The 16,914-nt window shown below is 39.5% G+C and overlaps 2 protein-coding genes across 2 annotated transcripts; both read left to right on the top strand.

Annotated features, from left to right (window-relative positions):
• Positions 1-1,742: 1,742 nt before the first annotated feature.
• Positions 1,743-6,327, top strand: dusp22b (dual specificity phosphatase 22b). Its single transcript, XM_035671283.1, has 7 exons — positions 1,743-2,047; positions 2,450-2,483; positions 2,584-2,666; positions 3,352-3,401; positions 4,286-4,360; positions 5,230-5,401; positions 5,867-6,327. The coding sequence occupies exons 1-7, from the start codon at positions 2,027-2,029 to the stop codon at positions 6,005-6,007; spliced, it is 576 nt and encodes a 191-aa protein (XP_035527176.1). The 5' UTR covers positions 1,743-2,026; the 3' UTR covers positions 6,008-6,327.
• Positions 6,328-6,997: 670 nt separating this feature from the next.
• Positions 6,998-16,288, top strand: irf4a (interferon regulatory factor 4a). The gene is made up of 9 exons (XM_035671282.1): positions 6,998-7,062; positions 7,755-7,954; positions 8,171-8,357; positions 9,149-9,234; positions 9,347-9,518; positions 10,735-10,815; positions 11,213-11,611; positions 12,930-13,042; positions 13,811-16,288. The coding sequence occupies exons 1-9, from the start codon at positions 7,053-7,055 to the stop codon at positions 13,958-13,960; spliced, it is 1,398 nt and encodes a 465-aa protein (XP_035527175.1). The 5' UTR covers positions 6,998-7,052; the 3' UTR covers positions 13,961-16,288.
• Positions 16,289-16,914: the final 626 nt, after the last annotated feature.

The raw sequence follows: 16,914 nt of genomic DNA, 5'->3' as shown, positions 1-16,914 counted from the left end.
GCCACAACAAAGCAGTATCATATTTACCTGTCTTGTATTGTCACGGTTTCCTGGTTTACATTTTTTTCTGTTTCTCTATTATTCACGTTTGTTGCTGGTAATCTTCAGGGTTATTTGGGAAACTTTCCAGATGTAGCAGTTTACAGTTTATTGAGCACTGTGACAGAATATTAAAACAGACACATCAGTGAATAATATTTCCTCATTTCTATCCACAATTAAAATTGTTTGATGAATGTTCTGTGACCTAGATCAATTGGTCAGACCCATTTGAATAATTCAGTCCAACCAATTTTATTATTAACAGCATGAGTTATTTCAGGTATTCAACTGGCTGGTTGAGACTAATTGAGGCAAGAATAAGATGAGCACTCTCACGGAGAAACAGTGCCGAGCAGTCCTCCCATTCAAGCTGCAGTCTGGTGGTCACTGCCCCACATAGAAAAACAACAGATCATCAGGAAGTTGAACCAACTGGCGCCTGCGGTGTAAACATGCTGTCAATGTGGGCCAGTGGGTAGCAGTACTTCCTGTTGACGTTGTTAACATGATTGTTATCAATACAGAACTGCCAGGTGGTATCCTCTGTCTGTAACAGCACAGCCTCCCATGCTGTCAATTGCCTGCCCCAGTCATCTTACTGGTCTTCTGTTCAGCTGCCTGGCTCTTGGCTAGCAGGGCTGTTTGGGACAGAGGTGGATGAATTGAACCCCCCTCAGAGTTGATGGTGTGCTGCAATAGGCTGGTTTCAGCGTCCTTCTTGGTGGTAAAGTAGGAGCTCCCAGGGGACGGTCGCATCCAGGTGGTCATTTTCTTTGGTGGCACCATTGTCTGTTTCTTTCCCTGAGGTTTGACAGGCTTCTCAGTGGAGGTTGTCCTGAAGTCCCTTTCTGGTGTAGCCATGCTGACAACTGGCTCTTCCTCTGGTGTTTGGAATGTCCCTTAGGCATGGACGGCGTCTGGACTACCCTTTCCGATGGTGTCATGTCACATATGATGCTCTGATGGTGGAGAGGGCGACCATCCAGGGTGCAGGGAAGGTAGAGGCCCTGTGTGTGGCTGATGTGACCTATCCTCCCCATCTCCTCGCTGCCACTGAATTTCTCTGCTTCTGAGAACATCATGGTGTTGAAGGGGCGGCCCTTCCTTCCCTCATTCTGGCGTATGCATCAGCACAGGAAATTGGGACAAAGAGGCAACGTTGCTCTCAAAGATGGTTGGGAGCTTAAGTAAAATCACTCAAATGAGTTTGACTCTTTCTTCTGCTGTGAAATTTGAGGTTAGTGTCCTGAACCAGGAAGCAAAAGCCCATAATCTCTCCCTCTGGTGGTGATGACTGGAAAGCATGAATTCACCAACTTTATTTCTAATAGTGTGCATAAATGTTATGTAGTGCCCATCTCTGAAAACCATCCTGCTTCTTAGTTTACAAACATCAAGTCCAAGGCAGTGGTGTCCAGGATGTAAAAATTATAGATTTCTTTAAAATCAAAACATTTTAAAAGTGAAAACTTCTACCCCGCATTTCTTTCACAATTATATCCCTTCTCACTTCATGGTGGCCTATTGTATTCCTTTAATATTTCCACAGGGACCTGGCTAATTTTGCTCTGGTATGTGTAGACAGTCTGTTGTATTTTTAAAGTTTATTTTAGGGTTAAGTATTTGCTGTCATCAGGCCTGGCGGGCAGGCTATTAATATTCTCATTTCTATCTATGAGGGAAAACAGGAAGAAAAAAAAAACAGGCTTGAGTTTAGAACCACACTTGTGTCCATACAACACTTTCTCCATAAAAAAAAAAAAAAAATCCACTCTTCTTCTTTTCAGCAAACTTCAATTCCCAGCATTCAACACGGGGAGCTTGGGCAGCAGCGCTCGGTTCGCTTGGACTCGGAGCTGCGGCATTTGCGCCCCTACAGCGGGTTTGGGAAGGCGTCACGGCGCTGGATAAGCATTTTTAAACAACGAGGGAACACAGCGTGGCGTTTCTTTTCACTGGTATCTTTCAAACGGGGTCTTTCAGCATGGGTAATGGCATCAACAAGGTATGAGCCTCATCTGTGTGGAGACCAGTGTTGGGTTCAAACACTGTTTTGAGTGGAATAAAGGAGATGATGATAGAGTGATCGTCATCTTACAGTGGAGTCTTTGAACAAAAGTTGTGTCTGCTTATTAGTTCAACAATGGTTCAGTATAGACGGGACAACTGTAGTGGTCTAACTATGAATGTTAAACCTACTTTGACTTTTGGTCACTATTCTTGTCACTTGATCTTAAATTCAGATTTGAATCATGGGTTATAATTTGCAGTTATCACTTCATATTTTCAGGGTGTCATTTGAGTCAGCTGTTTCAGGTTCTCTCAGCTGCTATAACCCCTCTGTGTATCAGTGATGCTTTGACCATGTCTGCTTCAAACTTTTACACCTATATCTCTTCCCTCATAGGTCCTGCCTGACCTGTACTTGGGAAATTTCAAAGGTGAGTCTAAGTGTAATTTTTTCTGTACTCATTTTGATTTGCTTCTTGTATATGACACATATCCACGGGCTTTCTGTGTCGTGTTATTTGTCTATGTCAGATGCCAGAGACCGAGAACAGTTAGCCAGAAACAACATCACACACATCCTGTCCATTCATGACAGCGCGGCTCCCATCCTCCAGGTGAGACGCTCTCCATCTTTTTATACATAACGCCTTTGCCCTTAGTATGCATCTTGAATTTCTCATTAATCTTTAAGCAGAGTGAAGAAGCAAACAAGGATGAAGAGATCTGATTGGCTGATGCCCCTCTTATTAGTGCACATGACTTGAGCTCTGACACGGTCCGTCAACCAGTCTCTCCGGTTGTTCAGGAAGAAGTGCTGCTTTCTTGAGCAAATATCTGTCTGTCCCAGGGTGAATAAACAATAAGCAGGGGGAGTTACTTACTCATGTGATTGTTGGAGTATCGTGAAAACAATGCCAGTCAACAACAGTTGGTTAGGTCAGTGTGCTGAGTTGTGTGCTTGTGTGGGTTTGAGAGTGGGCGGTTGTTCTTGCTTCAGCCAGTGTGGACTCTGCAGTCTTGCTTCATTATTATTTTTTCTAGGTTAGTGATGTTGGATGTAAAGTTTCTCTGGTAGCTGCAAGTGCAAAAGCAGCTCATGTTCTCAGTCATTTAAAAAAAAAAAGAAGAGTAGATTGCCTTTATTCTTCCACAAACTGTAGCACAGGCTTTTTTTTTTGCCATCACAACCTGAAGAGCCCCGATGTGCAGTGGTATTTATCACCTGCTGTTTATTGATTTGTGTTAAATGCATTAGAGCAAGTGACTGCTGACAGCTAACTAGTACACTTTGTCCCTCAGGAGATGACCTATCTCTGTATATCAGCAGCTGACCTTCCCACACAAAACCTGTAAGTACCAATGTGCAGCACAGAACAATGAACGGCTGAGGCAGAAAGAGAGAGTACCACATCCATTTGAGGCTGCGCTGTGTGGGCGTCTGAGGTTCATTTTCTTTCTTTTCTAACGTGTAAATGATATGCTTTCACAAGCTCAACATTTAAATGTGAACTCATTTTCTGATTATATTTACAGTAGCACGGCTGGATTCAGCTCTTGGCGCACTGTTGTTCTCTTTCACATGACATGCACAAACATATGCAGGTGTTTTTAATGTAACATGAGACACTGGGGAAGAAAAAAGAAAAAAAAATCAAAGGTGGTGCATGTATCGCCAAGGGATACCCTGGTTTACACACACACACACACAAATCTTCTCTGGCCAAATTCACATTTCAGGCAGCCTTATAGCAGGAAGGAAGTCTCACAGCCCTGTTCTGCAGCTTTAGCACGATGGTTTGTGCTGTGCCTCTATTTATACGTACCCCCACTAACACCCCTCCACAAACTCGCAAATGAATATGCACACACACACACAGACATATAAACACTAATACCCCTGTCACTCTTACTGCCCGGTTGCATCATACCTCTTCGGGTCAGAGTGTGAGGTGTTTGAAACCTGTTTTGTGAAACATGACACCAACTCTCTCAAACCTGAGATGAACACACCCTCATCCTGATCTGTCCAGGATAAGAAATAAAAGGGGTTTACAAGTCAGGTGCAAAAACATACACTAACATGAACACAGCCACTGGGCCTTTAGATGCATGCAGGAGCTGTAAGTGTTGGTGAAAACAAAATAACAGCATGTAGTCGCAGTTCTTACAGCAGTTCTTGCTGTGTTTAATGTGGTCATGGCCTGTTGCAACAAACCATTTTTATGCTCCACAGGACTCAGCACTTTAAACAAAGTATAATGTTCATGCACGAGTCCCGCCTGAAAGGAGAAGGCTGCCTCGTTCACTGGTAAGAGCAAGACTGCTTTTTGTATCTTTACCTTAAAGCTAAAATCAAGTTGGCTTGTTAAGCAAAACAATCATAGACATGTCAAATATAAATGCGCAGTTCGTGAAGAGCTGAAAGAAAAAAAAAAAAAGAGAGAAAAAAACAAACCTGAGATCAACCAAGTACATGAGTCAACCCATGTGTAACTGCTGCACAGTGGAGATTAAATGATAAGCAAAAGCCTATTCTTGAACTTCCCAAAACGGAGTACAGTAACACAATACAGTCACATTGTGTGTTTGCAGTGGGGTGGCTGACCATATGTTCACAGGGGAAAGTTATATTTAGTTAGATAGAGGGTCTTCTCAGAAATACAGGGGAACAGAAGGCTATTTATAACTTCTGCATTGACACAGGTTTTTCTACTTTACTTACTGACTGAAGAATGTAGATTTTATAAGAATATGTAACATGTAAAGTGTGTATTTTATCGGTTTCTACACCTCAGTCCCTCAGTCAAACTCATCTATTTTAACACATCATTCTTGTATTTTATTCTCTGTTCTCTTGTCACTTTCTGCAGATATTAAATCTGATACATATTACTAAGAATCTTTAAGCTACTTTACATGATCTTCAGTTTAGTAGCGTTTTCAACTTCTAGTTCTCATATAATATGTTTACATGCACATTAGTACCCTGGTTTTGCGTTCGGTTTATCACATATTCGAGTATGGCATTTTCATAGAATATAGATAACCTTTTGTTTATATCCCTGTTTACATGGTTCTAATATTTTCCAGTATGTTGTATTTACCTTTTTCATCTAGTTTTCTATAGTGGAAGACAGGAGCCACAATAATATATTCTGACAACTTCACTTCTTACAGTTTGGCAGGTGTCTCCCGTAGTGTCACACTGGTGGTAGCTTACATCATGACGGTGACAGGACTGGGCTGGCAGGAGGCGCTGGCTGCAGTGAAGGTGGCCCGACCCTGTGCTGGCCCAAACTTGGGCTTCCAGCGCCAGCTCCAGGAGTTTGAGGCTACTCAAGCTGATCAGGTGAGTCCCTAGGAACTGAACGAGGATAAAATACAGTACAAGAGAGTGTGGAATATATCACTGCTGTACTAAATAGACATGATTATTGATTATTATTATTATTATTTAGTCTTTATTAAATAAGGACCATGCACACAAACATTAATCTCAAAGTGAGAAGAGATCATTTATGCCAGATTTAGCTATTAGCTCATTTCCATATGCAATCCCTGGGCAGGTACAAACTAAACAAATCACCAGACACTAAAAACATTCATGTACTTGCAACACCATTACATAATTATACAGACAAAATATAGGCACACATCAACATATAAATACCAGCATGTTCACCTAGTACTATAAAATTACAATTCATAGCAATTAAAATTCTTTCAAGACTTTCAAATGAATGTTGAATACTGTATGAATATATACACCATCAGTATTTTGCATTTAGTAAAAAACTGTTTTCTTTTCCTGCAGTTCAGAGAATGGCTACAGATGGAATATAAGGACAACCCCTTCAATGACGAGGCTGATATACGTGACTTGCTTGTTAGGGCGTCTAAAGTCAATGGAGAGGCAGTGAAAAAAGAGGCATCAACCCCACCTGGAGGCATCTGAACACATGTTTTGATGAGATATTTTGCAGCTCAGTCCGGATCATCACACCACCATGTGATGCTACAGTATTCTGGACCGATCTGGAGGTCTAATGTGCTTTAGAGAGGACTAAAGTCAGGATATTTATCGCAGCTGGAATGATCCTCTAAATATCATATACATGAACACTGGAGGAGACACTAATATATGCAGCACATATTAAGATTTTTGCATTGATGGATGCTTCTGGTGCTGTTTTTTTATTTATTTATGAATGTTGTGAACTTTTTTGTATTGTGTCATGATGATTTCAAATAGTGAAATAAAAGCAGTAAAGTCAAGTGTTTTTGTGAAGTTGTCAGTCGATGGGTTGCCATATTGAAGGTGATAAGTCACATTCTGTACTGTGTTTACGTCTCTGTTTCCTGGTTGTCTTCCTGTTTGTCTAATGTGCAAGGGAGATCATGCATGGTGACATCAAAAACACCAAGATCACGTTCTTTTATCGCTCTGTCTTCTCAACTGTCTTTAGAGGCTAAAGCATTTAAAAATACATTAATTTCATGGTGAGATATTACCTAAAGCAGTCTTCTAAATACTGTAGATATCTGGACATGTGCATGGATAGCCACTGGAGGGCAGTAACACTAAGAAAGTAACCTATATTACATAGTAGTTTGAATTAAACCGTGGTACCTCATGCTTCATCAGGACATAACAAATAACAGAAATAACAGACATTTCTAGTCAGCAAGTGTCATGTCACTGGAAAGGAGTTTACACTTACAGGCTTTTTAGAACAAAAACAGAATATGTGGGGGTAATGTGCACAGGTAATTGTTCCATTTCGTCCCGGTGTCTGCTCAGGGTGTCACTAGAGGGATTCCCCACAGCAGTGCTGTGTGGGCGCCGAGTTTCACAGAAATGAGCGCTTGACTGCTGCGCATCTCCTCTTGAACTTCTCAGAGCCCGAAAGGCTCCTCCCTGCCACACAAATCAAGATGCGATAACATTTAAGAAAAGGACACCGAGAGGCTTGAAAACAGATTTAAGCGGAGGAGCTCACATGATCAAAGGTAAGCGGCAGTAGCTTCTTATTTTAAAGGAATGACGGCATTTTTCAACATCAAACTTAGACTACTTCTAATGGTTAATTAAAGCGCAGCACTTTCAGTCACTCCACTCTGTGTCAGTGTAGAATCTCAAGATAACATTAACAGCATTATTTAAGTGTAAATGAGAAGTCTGTCATTCAACTTAGACTGTCTAGTAATTATATAACTTCTAAGAGTTTAAAATCTTTTAAAGTTTAACAAACATGTGATCAGGTGTCTTTTTGCATAGTATGTATTGTAGTTGTGTTAATGCTCTTTTATAGATACATGTCTGGCGCTTTTCATGCATAAATCTCAAATGGGTCACATTTCTTTGCTCTGACAGAAATGAAAACCCACTTCATACCCCCATGTACTCTCATTGCAGATGAGTATAGGTAACTAGATAAAATTGATTAAAAGTGATTATTGCAGATGTAGGGCTGCAGAGGAGAAGCTGTGCAGGGCACTTACTAACCTTTTCTTTACTAAAAGAAATGTAATTTGAAAGTTACTGTTTTAAACTGAACTTTATTAGCTTAATAAACTAATTTAATCTTGTCAAACCTATTTTCTCATGTTCAGTTAAACGAGTCAATCTTAGTAGAAAGAGTCACATTAAACTACAACTGCATCACCTCTGTTAATGTGTTTCATTTTATTTTTATTTGCAGACATGAACCTGGATGAGGACAGTGGCCTCTCAGTCAGCTGTGGCAACGGCAAACTGAGACAGTGGCTAATCGATCAGATTGACAGCAGGAGATATCCCGGCTTGATTTGGGAAAATGATGAAAAGTCCATCTTTAGGATTCCATGGAAGCACGCAGGAAAACAAGACTATAACAGAGAGGAGGATGCTGCACTCTTCAAGGTCAGGCCCATCCCACCTGTCTCCTCACACTGCACCTGAAGCCTATGACAATTGCATTTTTAAACACACTCTTGCATATGTAAAAATGTAGTAATGCGGTTACTCTAAAAAGCAGATTTCGTTTCCATTCTTCAGAGCTCTAACTTTTTACAATTCTTGGTACATAAGCACGACTAAAGAGGAAGTGTAAATTAATCTATTCAATGATTGTTTCAGGCATGGGCATTGTTTAAGGGAAAATATAAGGAAGGAGTTGACAAGCCAGATCCCCCCACATGGAAGACCAGGCTACGCTGCGCTCTTAATAAAAGCAATGACTTCGATGAGTTAGTGGACAGAAGCCAACTAGACATCTCAGAGCCCTATAAAGTCTACAGAATCATTCCTGAGGAAGCCAAAAAAGGTAACTATATGTACATATCATCAAAATTCTGTGTAGTTTGTGAGAATTACATTCAGCTGAGTTAGTGTCATGTTGTATGCTGTGGCAGATGTACCAAGGTGAGGAGTAAACTAGTTTATTGGTTGAAATTTGATAACAAATTGTAAAGCCGTGCCACAGAATTAGTTCATTTGCAAGTACACTGCTGCATTTCACAAACCATCTTTTGTTTATAGACTATTGGCATTTTTTTTACATGCATATGCACCACTGCAGTTGATTCTGATGAGGCAGGAAGCACAAAGGAAGCCAAAGCATGTACCAAAAAGGCCGTAGTGCTTTTTTTAGAGGGCTTCGGTTACTAAGTGCAGCGTGCACATAACACAGCCAGACGACCTCCAGCCTTGCATAACTAAGTCTCATGCAATCATACGTTTTTGTCCCTCCAAAGCAGTTCATGCTATCTGTGCTAACTCTTAATTCTTGAAATGAGCAAGAGTTAGGTTGGCACTTGCCTCAGTAGTCTGTTACACTCACTTTGCAAAACACCCTGTCACTCATATGAAAATAGCAGGATCTCACAAGTGCACAAAAAGTATTTACAGTTTGAACATGCCAAAATAAATTATGTTGGTTAGGTTCACATATTCTCAGTTTATTGTTAATCTGCTCAATACAAGTGTGTTTTGATCCTGGATTGTTGTCAAAGACGTTTTTTTGGTGGTTGGGAGCTATTATAAGCAATGTCATTGTCAAAAGCATGGCTATTACTGTGGACCAGTTAATGTATTTCTGGTTTTGTGCATTTACAGGAATGAAGATGAGCAGTATGGAGGAGACAACATCACATGTAAATGCCCATGGCTATGTTCCTTCATATACGTCCCTGCACAATCAGGTCAGCAGATTTTGTGGCTTCTACATGCTATAGAGTGGCCCCAGCACGTAATTTAGTCTGCAAGGATTTCAAATGTCTTAGTTTAATGGCCACTCCTATGGTCCTTTCTCAGGTACCTGGCTATATGGTTTCTCAGGAGAGAAGGGACTGGAGAGATTACTCACCACCAGAACAACAACCACTTCCTCCTCCACATCACCATGTGCCACATGCAGAAATGCAGTATGGTCAGTGCCACTACCCACCATTCAGCCGGCCTTGGCCTGGTTCACATGCAGAAAATGGTAAGACATGGCCATACACACATACATTTAGAGATAGTCAAGATTGTGAAACTGCACATGTAATCACTGACTGTGTATGGAAGTGTGACTGTAATGCTAAGCAGATATACAGTATGATACAATGTATTATCTGATGTATTACATACATCTTTCAGCTGCTTTAATGAGCATGAAAATATGCCCTTTCTCAAATAATATCCAAATAATGGCACCGATTTCCAACCACAGGCACCTGTGACATCCTGTCTATCCTTTTATTAATAAGAAGTCATGCCTGAGATGGAAAGTTGTTACTTTAATGATTTTAAAATGTTAAGAGCACTTGCGATCACACTGATTTCTTTCATCATGTAATGCTCGGATCCATTAGGCTTTAACAGGTCAACATGTCAGTGAACTTGCAGGTCGTTTAAAATCTTACAGTTATCAGTAAACAGTTATCACAATCCTTCACATATAATTTACAGTGAAATTCAAGTTTGATCTTTAAGGTGGAAACCCCCCCCTAACAAATACAAGTTCAAAGGCTGTTTTCCCGCTAGCTTTTTAAAGGTGCGAACAAGAACAAGGCTGAAGTTTCGGTGATTAATAAACCCATATAAAAGCCTGTGTTAAGGAATACATCAATATTAAGGTAGAAATTGCTAGAGATGTATGATTTAATCAATTAGTTACGCTCTGAATTTTAATACAAATTTACTGGCCATTATTTCCAAACAATACCAAGCAGCAGTTGCACATTATTCCTTCCTTGTAGATTAAAATATTAATTTGATCTTCTCATGTGCAAAGAACTTAAATAGTCATTATGCTTAGTACCACACGTATGGTTAGACAGCTGTCGAATAATTAAACAGGATAACAGTATACTGTACTTGTACACTTGTACAAGATTATATATATACTTTTTGTCGCATTGCTTGTGATGCTGAAGAACCCTGGCGCAAAGTCTATTCTAGAAAACAATTAAATTATATCAAATTAAAAGGACAAATATAATCCCTGTGAATGTAGCTGGTTGTTTCAGCAGCCATGCAGTGCTGATCAGTGGTCCGTGCAGAAAAAGAGACAAATTTGTTTATGTGGATGGCCTGGTTGGTTTTGCATATGCCTGGACGATGTGCGAACATGTGATTTCTGTGCCTGTGGTGTAATACCTTTTCACATTCAATACATTAATTATGCCCAGTATTTATTAAACCAAATTTCTGTGCAGGTTTTCAGCTTTCCTTCCACACCTACTTTTCAGAGTCCCAACCGCCCGTCTACACAATGGACCACAACAATGCCATAACAGGTAAAGAATTATCTTGGGTTCATTGAAAGACAGATAAACAGACGTTCACTTACATGCTTGTTTATTTTAATATACCATATTTGCATATACAGATAAGAAACTACAAACACCTACTTACTTCCCTATTCTGAACTCAGAGCAGCAGGCCATGTGCCATAGTGAGCAGTGAGGTTTTTTTAATTTATCACATGATGATAGATTAAAAAGAAAGAAGGTTAAAGAGATGCTAGGAATGATACGAGAGAAGCGTGCAATATTTTGCACGCCAGTATTACTGAGAATTAAGTTTTATTTAACCTTGACATTTTAGAGACTACATCTGATAAGGCTGTGACTGTGACACTGACAAAGTTTTCTACAAGGATCGATCCACTAAATGCTCATATCTCTTTTCCAGATTTCAGCTTGCATGTGTCCCTATACTACAGAGAGTCTCTGGTGAAGGAGGTTACCACCACCAGCCCAGAAGGTTGTCGGATCACCTCTTCTCCCTCCTCCTCTCCATCCTCTTCCTCTTCTTCTTCCCCATGCTCAGAGGACAAGTTTCACAGCGGGGCAGAAGTCATTCTTTTTCCATGCCCGTACCCTGAGTCTCACAGGCAGGGTGCTGAGATGCTACCTAATGTACTGGAGAGGGGGGTACTCCTGTGGATGATGCCTGATGGCTTATATGCTAAGCGCCTCTGCCAGGGACGAGTGTACTGGGAAGGACCTCTGGCTCCGTATACGGATAAGCCAAACAAGCTGGAGAAGGAGCAGCCATGCAAGCTGTTTGACACCCAGCAATTCCTTATTGGTAAGCACTAATATGTTTCTGTAGCATTGTGTATGTTTGGACACAATAACAGAAATGCCTGTGCAATATGATGCGGTTCAATACAATATTCCTGAACAAACAAAATTTTTTTTGTGAACTTTATAATGTTAACCTTTTGTTCAGAGAGTGAAGGAAGACTATATATATTAGATATAAGATATTAAGCTTTTTTACTTCAGTCAAATCAAGTCCTTTTTAATTTACATATCCCAAAACCACAAATTCACCTCGAAGGGCCTTATAATCCATAGAGCATATATACACCCTTTATCCTTAGAGATGTAAAAGTCCTGTGTTTAAAATGTTACCTAACATGTTTATTAATCTACAGTGTTTGACCACAATTATTTTATTTACTAACTTCTCCTCTGAAGACATATTTTAATATATTTCTTTCTACATTTTTCATTCATTATCTTATGGGTTCCCATGGGAGGAACTGAAAAATACGTTAATGATCATTCATATCTGCATACAACTACATTATGTGGTGATATAAAACATTTGCTAAATAGGGGATTATTGTAAAGTGTTACCACGTAAGCAGCTGATTGGGTAGAGCTAATTTGAACTACTTTAGTCAGTTTGGTAGTTTGATCTATAGTGATGCATCATATTTTATTAGATGATCATGTTCTGTATGTAAAATGTAGGTAGCTAGCTTAAGCTGTCTGATAAATGCAGTAGAGTAAAAAGCGCAATATTTCCTCCTAAAATGTAGCAAAGTATAATGAAAAAGGTATAGCATAATATGGGCTCCATCATCACACGTTTTTTATCCAGTGGTGTATACTCCAAATATGGATTTAGCTTTCATTGCTCATTTAATTCTTTAAGCAATGATAATTCTTTAAGCAGTGCCCCAATAACCACCAGCTATTTACAGTAAGACGATGGTTGTCATCATGTCGATAATGGCTGTGATGATGTTGATTATAATATTGAAGGAGAGGCTGCAGGTGCTTTAGCTGGGTAAGTCCCTCTCAGTGTTGAGGTAGCACTAAAGCTAGTCACATTTTCAATAAGGGGCCAAAGTGTGTGGAGTCCCCACCCACCTCCTGTGGTCCACCACACAGAATGACAAGATGTGTTTTCTGTGCCATTTCACACTGAATTTCCATCATCCTCATCAGTGGTTTCCAGAATAGTCGTCACGATTAGGGAAAATGCTCTGTGAGCTATTTGGGGTTTTTTAATGTGTCTTTATTGTATATTTTAAAGCTGGGGTGTATGATAAGTAGCACAGTTAGTTTGTTGTGGGTGATGCACATTATTCTATTCTCCTTTCTTCTCTCAGAGCTTCAAGATTTTGCCCATACTGGCCGTCATTTACCGAGACACCAAGTGGTGCTATGTTTTGGAGACGAGTACCCTGACCCGCAACGGCCGAGGAAAATGATCACAGCACAGGTACCAATACACTGCAAAATTTTATCTGGTAATTGAATGTCATAATTCCTCTAACAACCATATATGCATATTGGCTAATTCATATATGGTTGTTAGGAATAGCCTAATTTTTTGAAATCAATACTATCTTACTAATGCAAAATGCAGTAACTAGCAAACCTCTTAGACCTGAATCTGACTTTATGTTTGCAAACATATCATGCAATACTAATGTTATATTATATATATGCAATTTCTGTGAAAAAACGGCGCTTACTGTAAAACGGGGCTGAACAAAAACAGCACTAACCAGATGAAGCCAGAGCACCAAAGCACGCTTGCTGGTGAGATAGCTACAGCTAGCTTTAGCTAAATTTACTCATTTTATCTGTAATTAAAAAAGTCAATTTTATAAGACTTCAGTTTTCATAACTGAATGAGGCAGTAGTTAAATAAAATCAACAATGAGGAAAGAAAACACAGCTTAGCAGATCTCAGTGACTCTTTGAATTGTTGAATTCATGCATACAGAGTGGTTAAGCTGAATTTTAATGTATTAACATGTGAATTAACCTATTATATTGAATTCAGTGAAAATATTATAATAGTAGTTAAGTCCGACAGACAGACACAAAATCTATTCAAAGAAACTGGTTAAAATTGTCAAGAAAGCTAGAAGAAAAGCAGTATATGCATTAGGTATTGATCTCTTCCTTTGTAGGTCACAATAGCATAACACGATTCAGCAGTTACATACATATTTCATACAGAGACCTAATTTCATTTTAGGTGGAGCCAGTGTTTGCCAGAAAACTGGTGTACTATTACCAGCAGAACAATGGCCACTACCTGCGGGCTTATGATCACATCCAGGAACAGAACACATCTCCATCAATCGACTACCCTTCCCAGAGACCTCTACAGCATATTCAAGAGTGACAAGCATGCACACACACACACACACACACACGCATACACATACATTGTACAGGAGGGCATGAATGTAAATGTGAATGTAAACCACTGCCCATTTATCACGTCTTGTGACTGCAGTGCTGTGTACTGTAAATGGTAAGAGATGTCATGGTACTGAGGGGTAGAGATGGGGAAGACCCTGTTGTTTTCACTTGCACACCTTTGCATCGTAGTCTTTGTGTGACTGTGGAGTAATTTTTTTTCTCTACAAGTATTATTGTGACAGTGTGAAGGATGCGGTTTGAGGGTGGGGGTATGAGGGGAGCGGAGGGCGACTGAGACAGGAAGTACTAGCACAGGTGCACAGGAAGAATGGCCCCTAAGACAAACACTGATATGTCAAAGGGACAAAACAGTATGAATGAATACTTCTTGTATTATTATTTATTGTATTGTATATAAGCCACAACATTTGCTTAGATGAGCAAGTGAACAGTCAACAGTCAACAGTATCATTGCTTTGTCCATTGCAGACCTCAACTCTGGGTTTCATTGCAAAAAAAAAAGAACTGATGTTATCAGTGGTCTGGTGGTGTAGTAGAGGAAGCTGTTATCGCAAATTGTTTACCTCTGGGCTGCTACATATATTGCACTTCCAAAAATCTCTTTCTACTGAATCTGGTCAGCTTTTAAAAAACATCTGATTCCTTTTAATTATGTCAAACTGATCAAACAAAAATCGCAAAGCCTTTTTTTAGGTGGTTATCAAGATTGAACTACTTTCCTTGCAGTAGATGGAGACCAAAGCCCGTACCACCTTATATACATGCCAGTGATATCAAGCCATTCAGTGTTTGTTTACATATATATCTAATGTTGGTTATCATTAGATTGTTACAAGTGCAGAAGCTTTTCAAACATTTATTAGTTTGAAACAAAAGAAAAAGGCAAAGCAGAGAACTGCCTCATGCTGAATTGAAAAGTGCTGGCTAAATAAAGCTGGTTCCTAACCTGATGCTCGGGACCCCAACAAGGGTTCATAAGGTAGTCTAAGAATTCACCAGATAATTAGACAGCTAATTATTATTATTTTATTTTATGTATAAAATCATAATTGAGTGCTTTTTAGCTTTTTATCTTTGTCTAGTATATGTATAGTTTTACTTCTTGAGATCTCTAAAAATTATTCAAATGAAATAATCTGATTTGAAAACCCATTTTCAGTTGAACTGCTCACAAGGTCCACTGGCCTACAACACATGATCAGAGAGCAGCTCACTAGAAAGAGTGGGCTTGGTGGGCAGTCTTAACCTCACTGGACTGAAGGAAGTTAACTGGAAAAATCACACTCATCCCGTAACTTGCAAGGAAACCGTACCTGTTCCTCTTAACCTGAAACTAGCGGCCTCACAAATGAGAAGAAAAACTACCTTTCGTGGTCTGAATGTACGTTGAGCCAGGGAGGAGCTCTCTGGTTCCCATGCCTGAGATTCTGTAGAGGTAGGGATGTAACATCCACACAAAAGCTATCTTAAGATCCTAACAACCTACCTAGGAATGCATCATAAGAATCCAGCAGTAAGAATAATTGAATTCCTCATGTTGTTGAGGTCCTGATGCTGCAGTTGAATGGATATAAGTTTTGTTATGTTTTTCTTCTGTGGTCCAGAGTTTCGATCTCTGCGTTTACTTCCTTCACACTTAAACCACATCACTTTCACAATGGCTTCAAATGTCTGACCAAAATCACAGGCAGGAATGTTTTTCTTTTTTTAGTGTGTGTGTGTGTGTATAAACCATAAATCCTTTTTCCCCTCAAAGTCAGTCAGTTCCCCTGATTATGTGCTGGGTTCACATAATGATTCATATTACTTCACAGTCAGACACTTGACTCATTCAAAGTAAAATTCTAATAGTGAAAATGTTACCAACTCCATGTACAGTGCACTGTTGTGGTAAACATTTTGTATGTGTGTGTGTGTAGTAAAGGGCCATGTGTGTGCGTGTGTGGGTGAGTACATGTGTGTCACACAGTTGCATTATTACTGTTATCAGGAATTGACATTTATGGACTCAGGATAAAACATGTGACTCCCCCACCTACAACATCAGTGACTCAAACATAGATACACACACCCATTTCACATCACACTTTACAGTTACAGTAAAACATGCAGAACAAACTACAGAGGAAATCAGAGTGTGCATACTTAAAAAAACTCTCATGTTGTACAATATATTTTTGGAGAATGACAATGACTTGGAGTAATAAGGAGATTGATTAATATAAACTGTAAAACTGCCATATTGATAAATGATGTATTTTGAAATAAAGTCATCAATCTTCTACTACTCATGTCTGCTGTGCTGTTTCATCTTTGAGCTCTTTTTGATTTACAAACAAAGGAACGGAGGATGAGAGAGTCATATTTGGTTTGAAAAAGACCCCCCCCCCTAAAAAAAAGAAAGGAAAAAAGAAAAGCACATTCACACATTTGCCATGGTGTTTCCCCCTCTGCAGGAAGCCACATCATTTGTAGTCAGGCTTCAGTTTTTCCGCCTGTATGAGCCGTTACTCCAAGTGACTGCGCCTTAGCCCTTCAGTCTGAGCTCTGGAACAGACGGTTTAGTCAGCTACTGCACCAAACATCACCAATAATGCTTTTTTTGCAGAGAAATGAAACTAACACCAGCATATCAAATCCACACTATCCCGTCTATGATTAATCTGACTGGGCAAATGGTGATTCATTATTCAATGTGTCAATCTTTATGCTTCATTTTTCCACCTGAAAAGGAAGCAACAAATTGTGTCACAAAAGATGGTTTAGCATTGTTATCTCTATCTGATCCTGTTGTTGCTACTTTCACACGTGGCTCTTTTGGGGGTTTCACTGCAATTACATTGGCATTAACACTGATCACACTTACTGTCAAACTTTTAATTTAAGACTTCAGTATATATACTGTATATATAT

Source organism: Morone saxatilis, unplaced genomic scaffold (assembly GCF_004916995.1).
Source record: "Morone saxatilis isolate NCDOM2014 unplaced genomic scaffold, NCSU_SB_2.0 Contig23, whole genome shotgun sequence".
Lineage (NCBI taxonomy): Eukaryota > Metazoa > Chordata > Actinopteri > Moronidae > Morone > Morone saxatilis.
The sequence above is the reverse complement of the archived record's forward strand: the minus strand, read 5'-3'. Positions and strand labels throughout refer to the sequence as shown.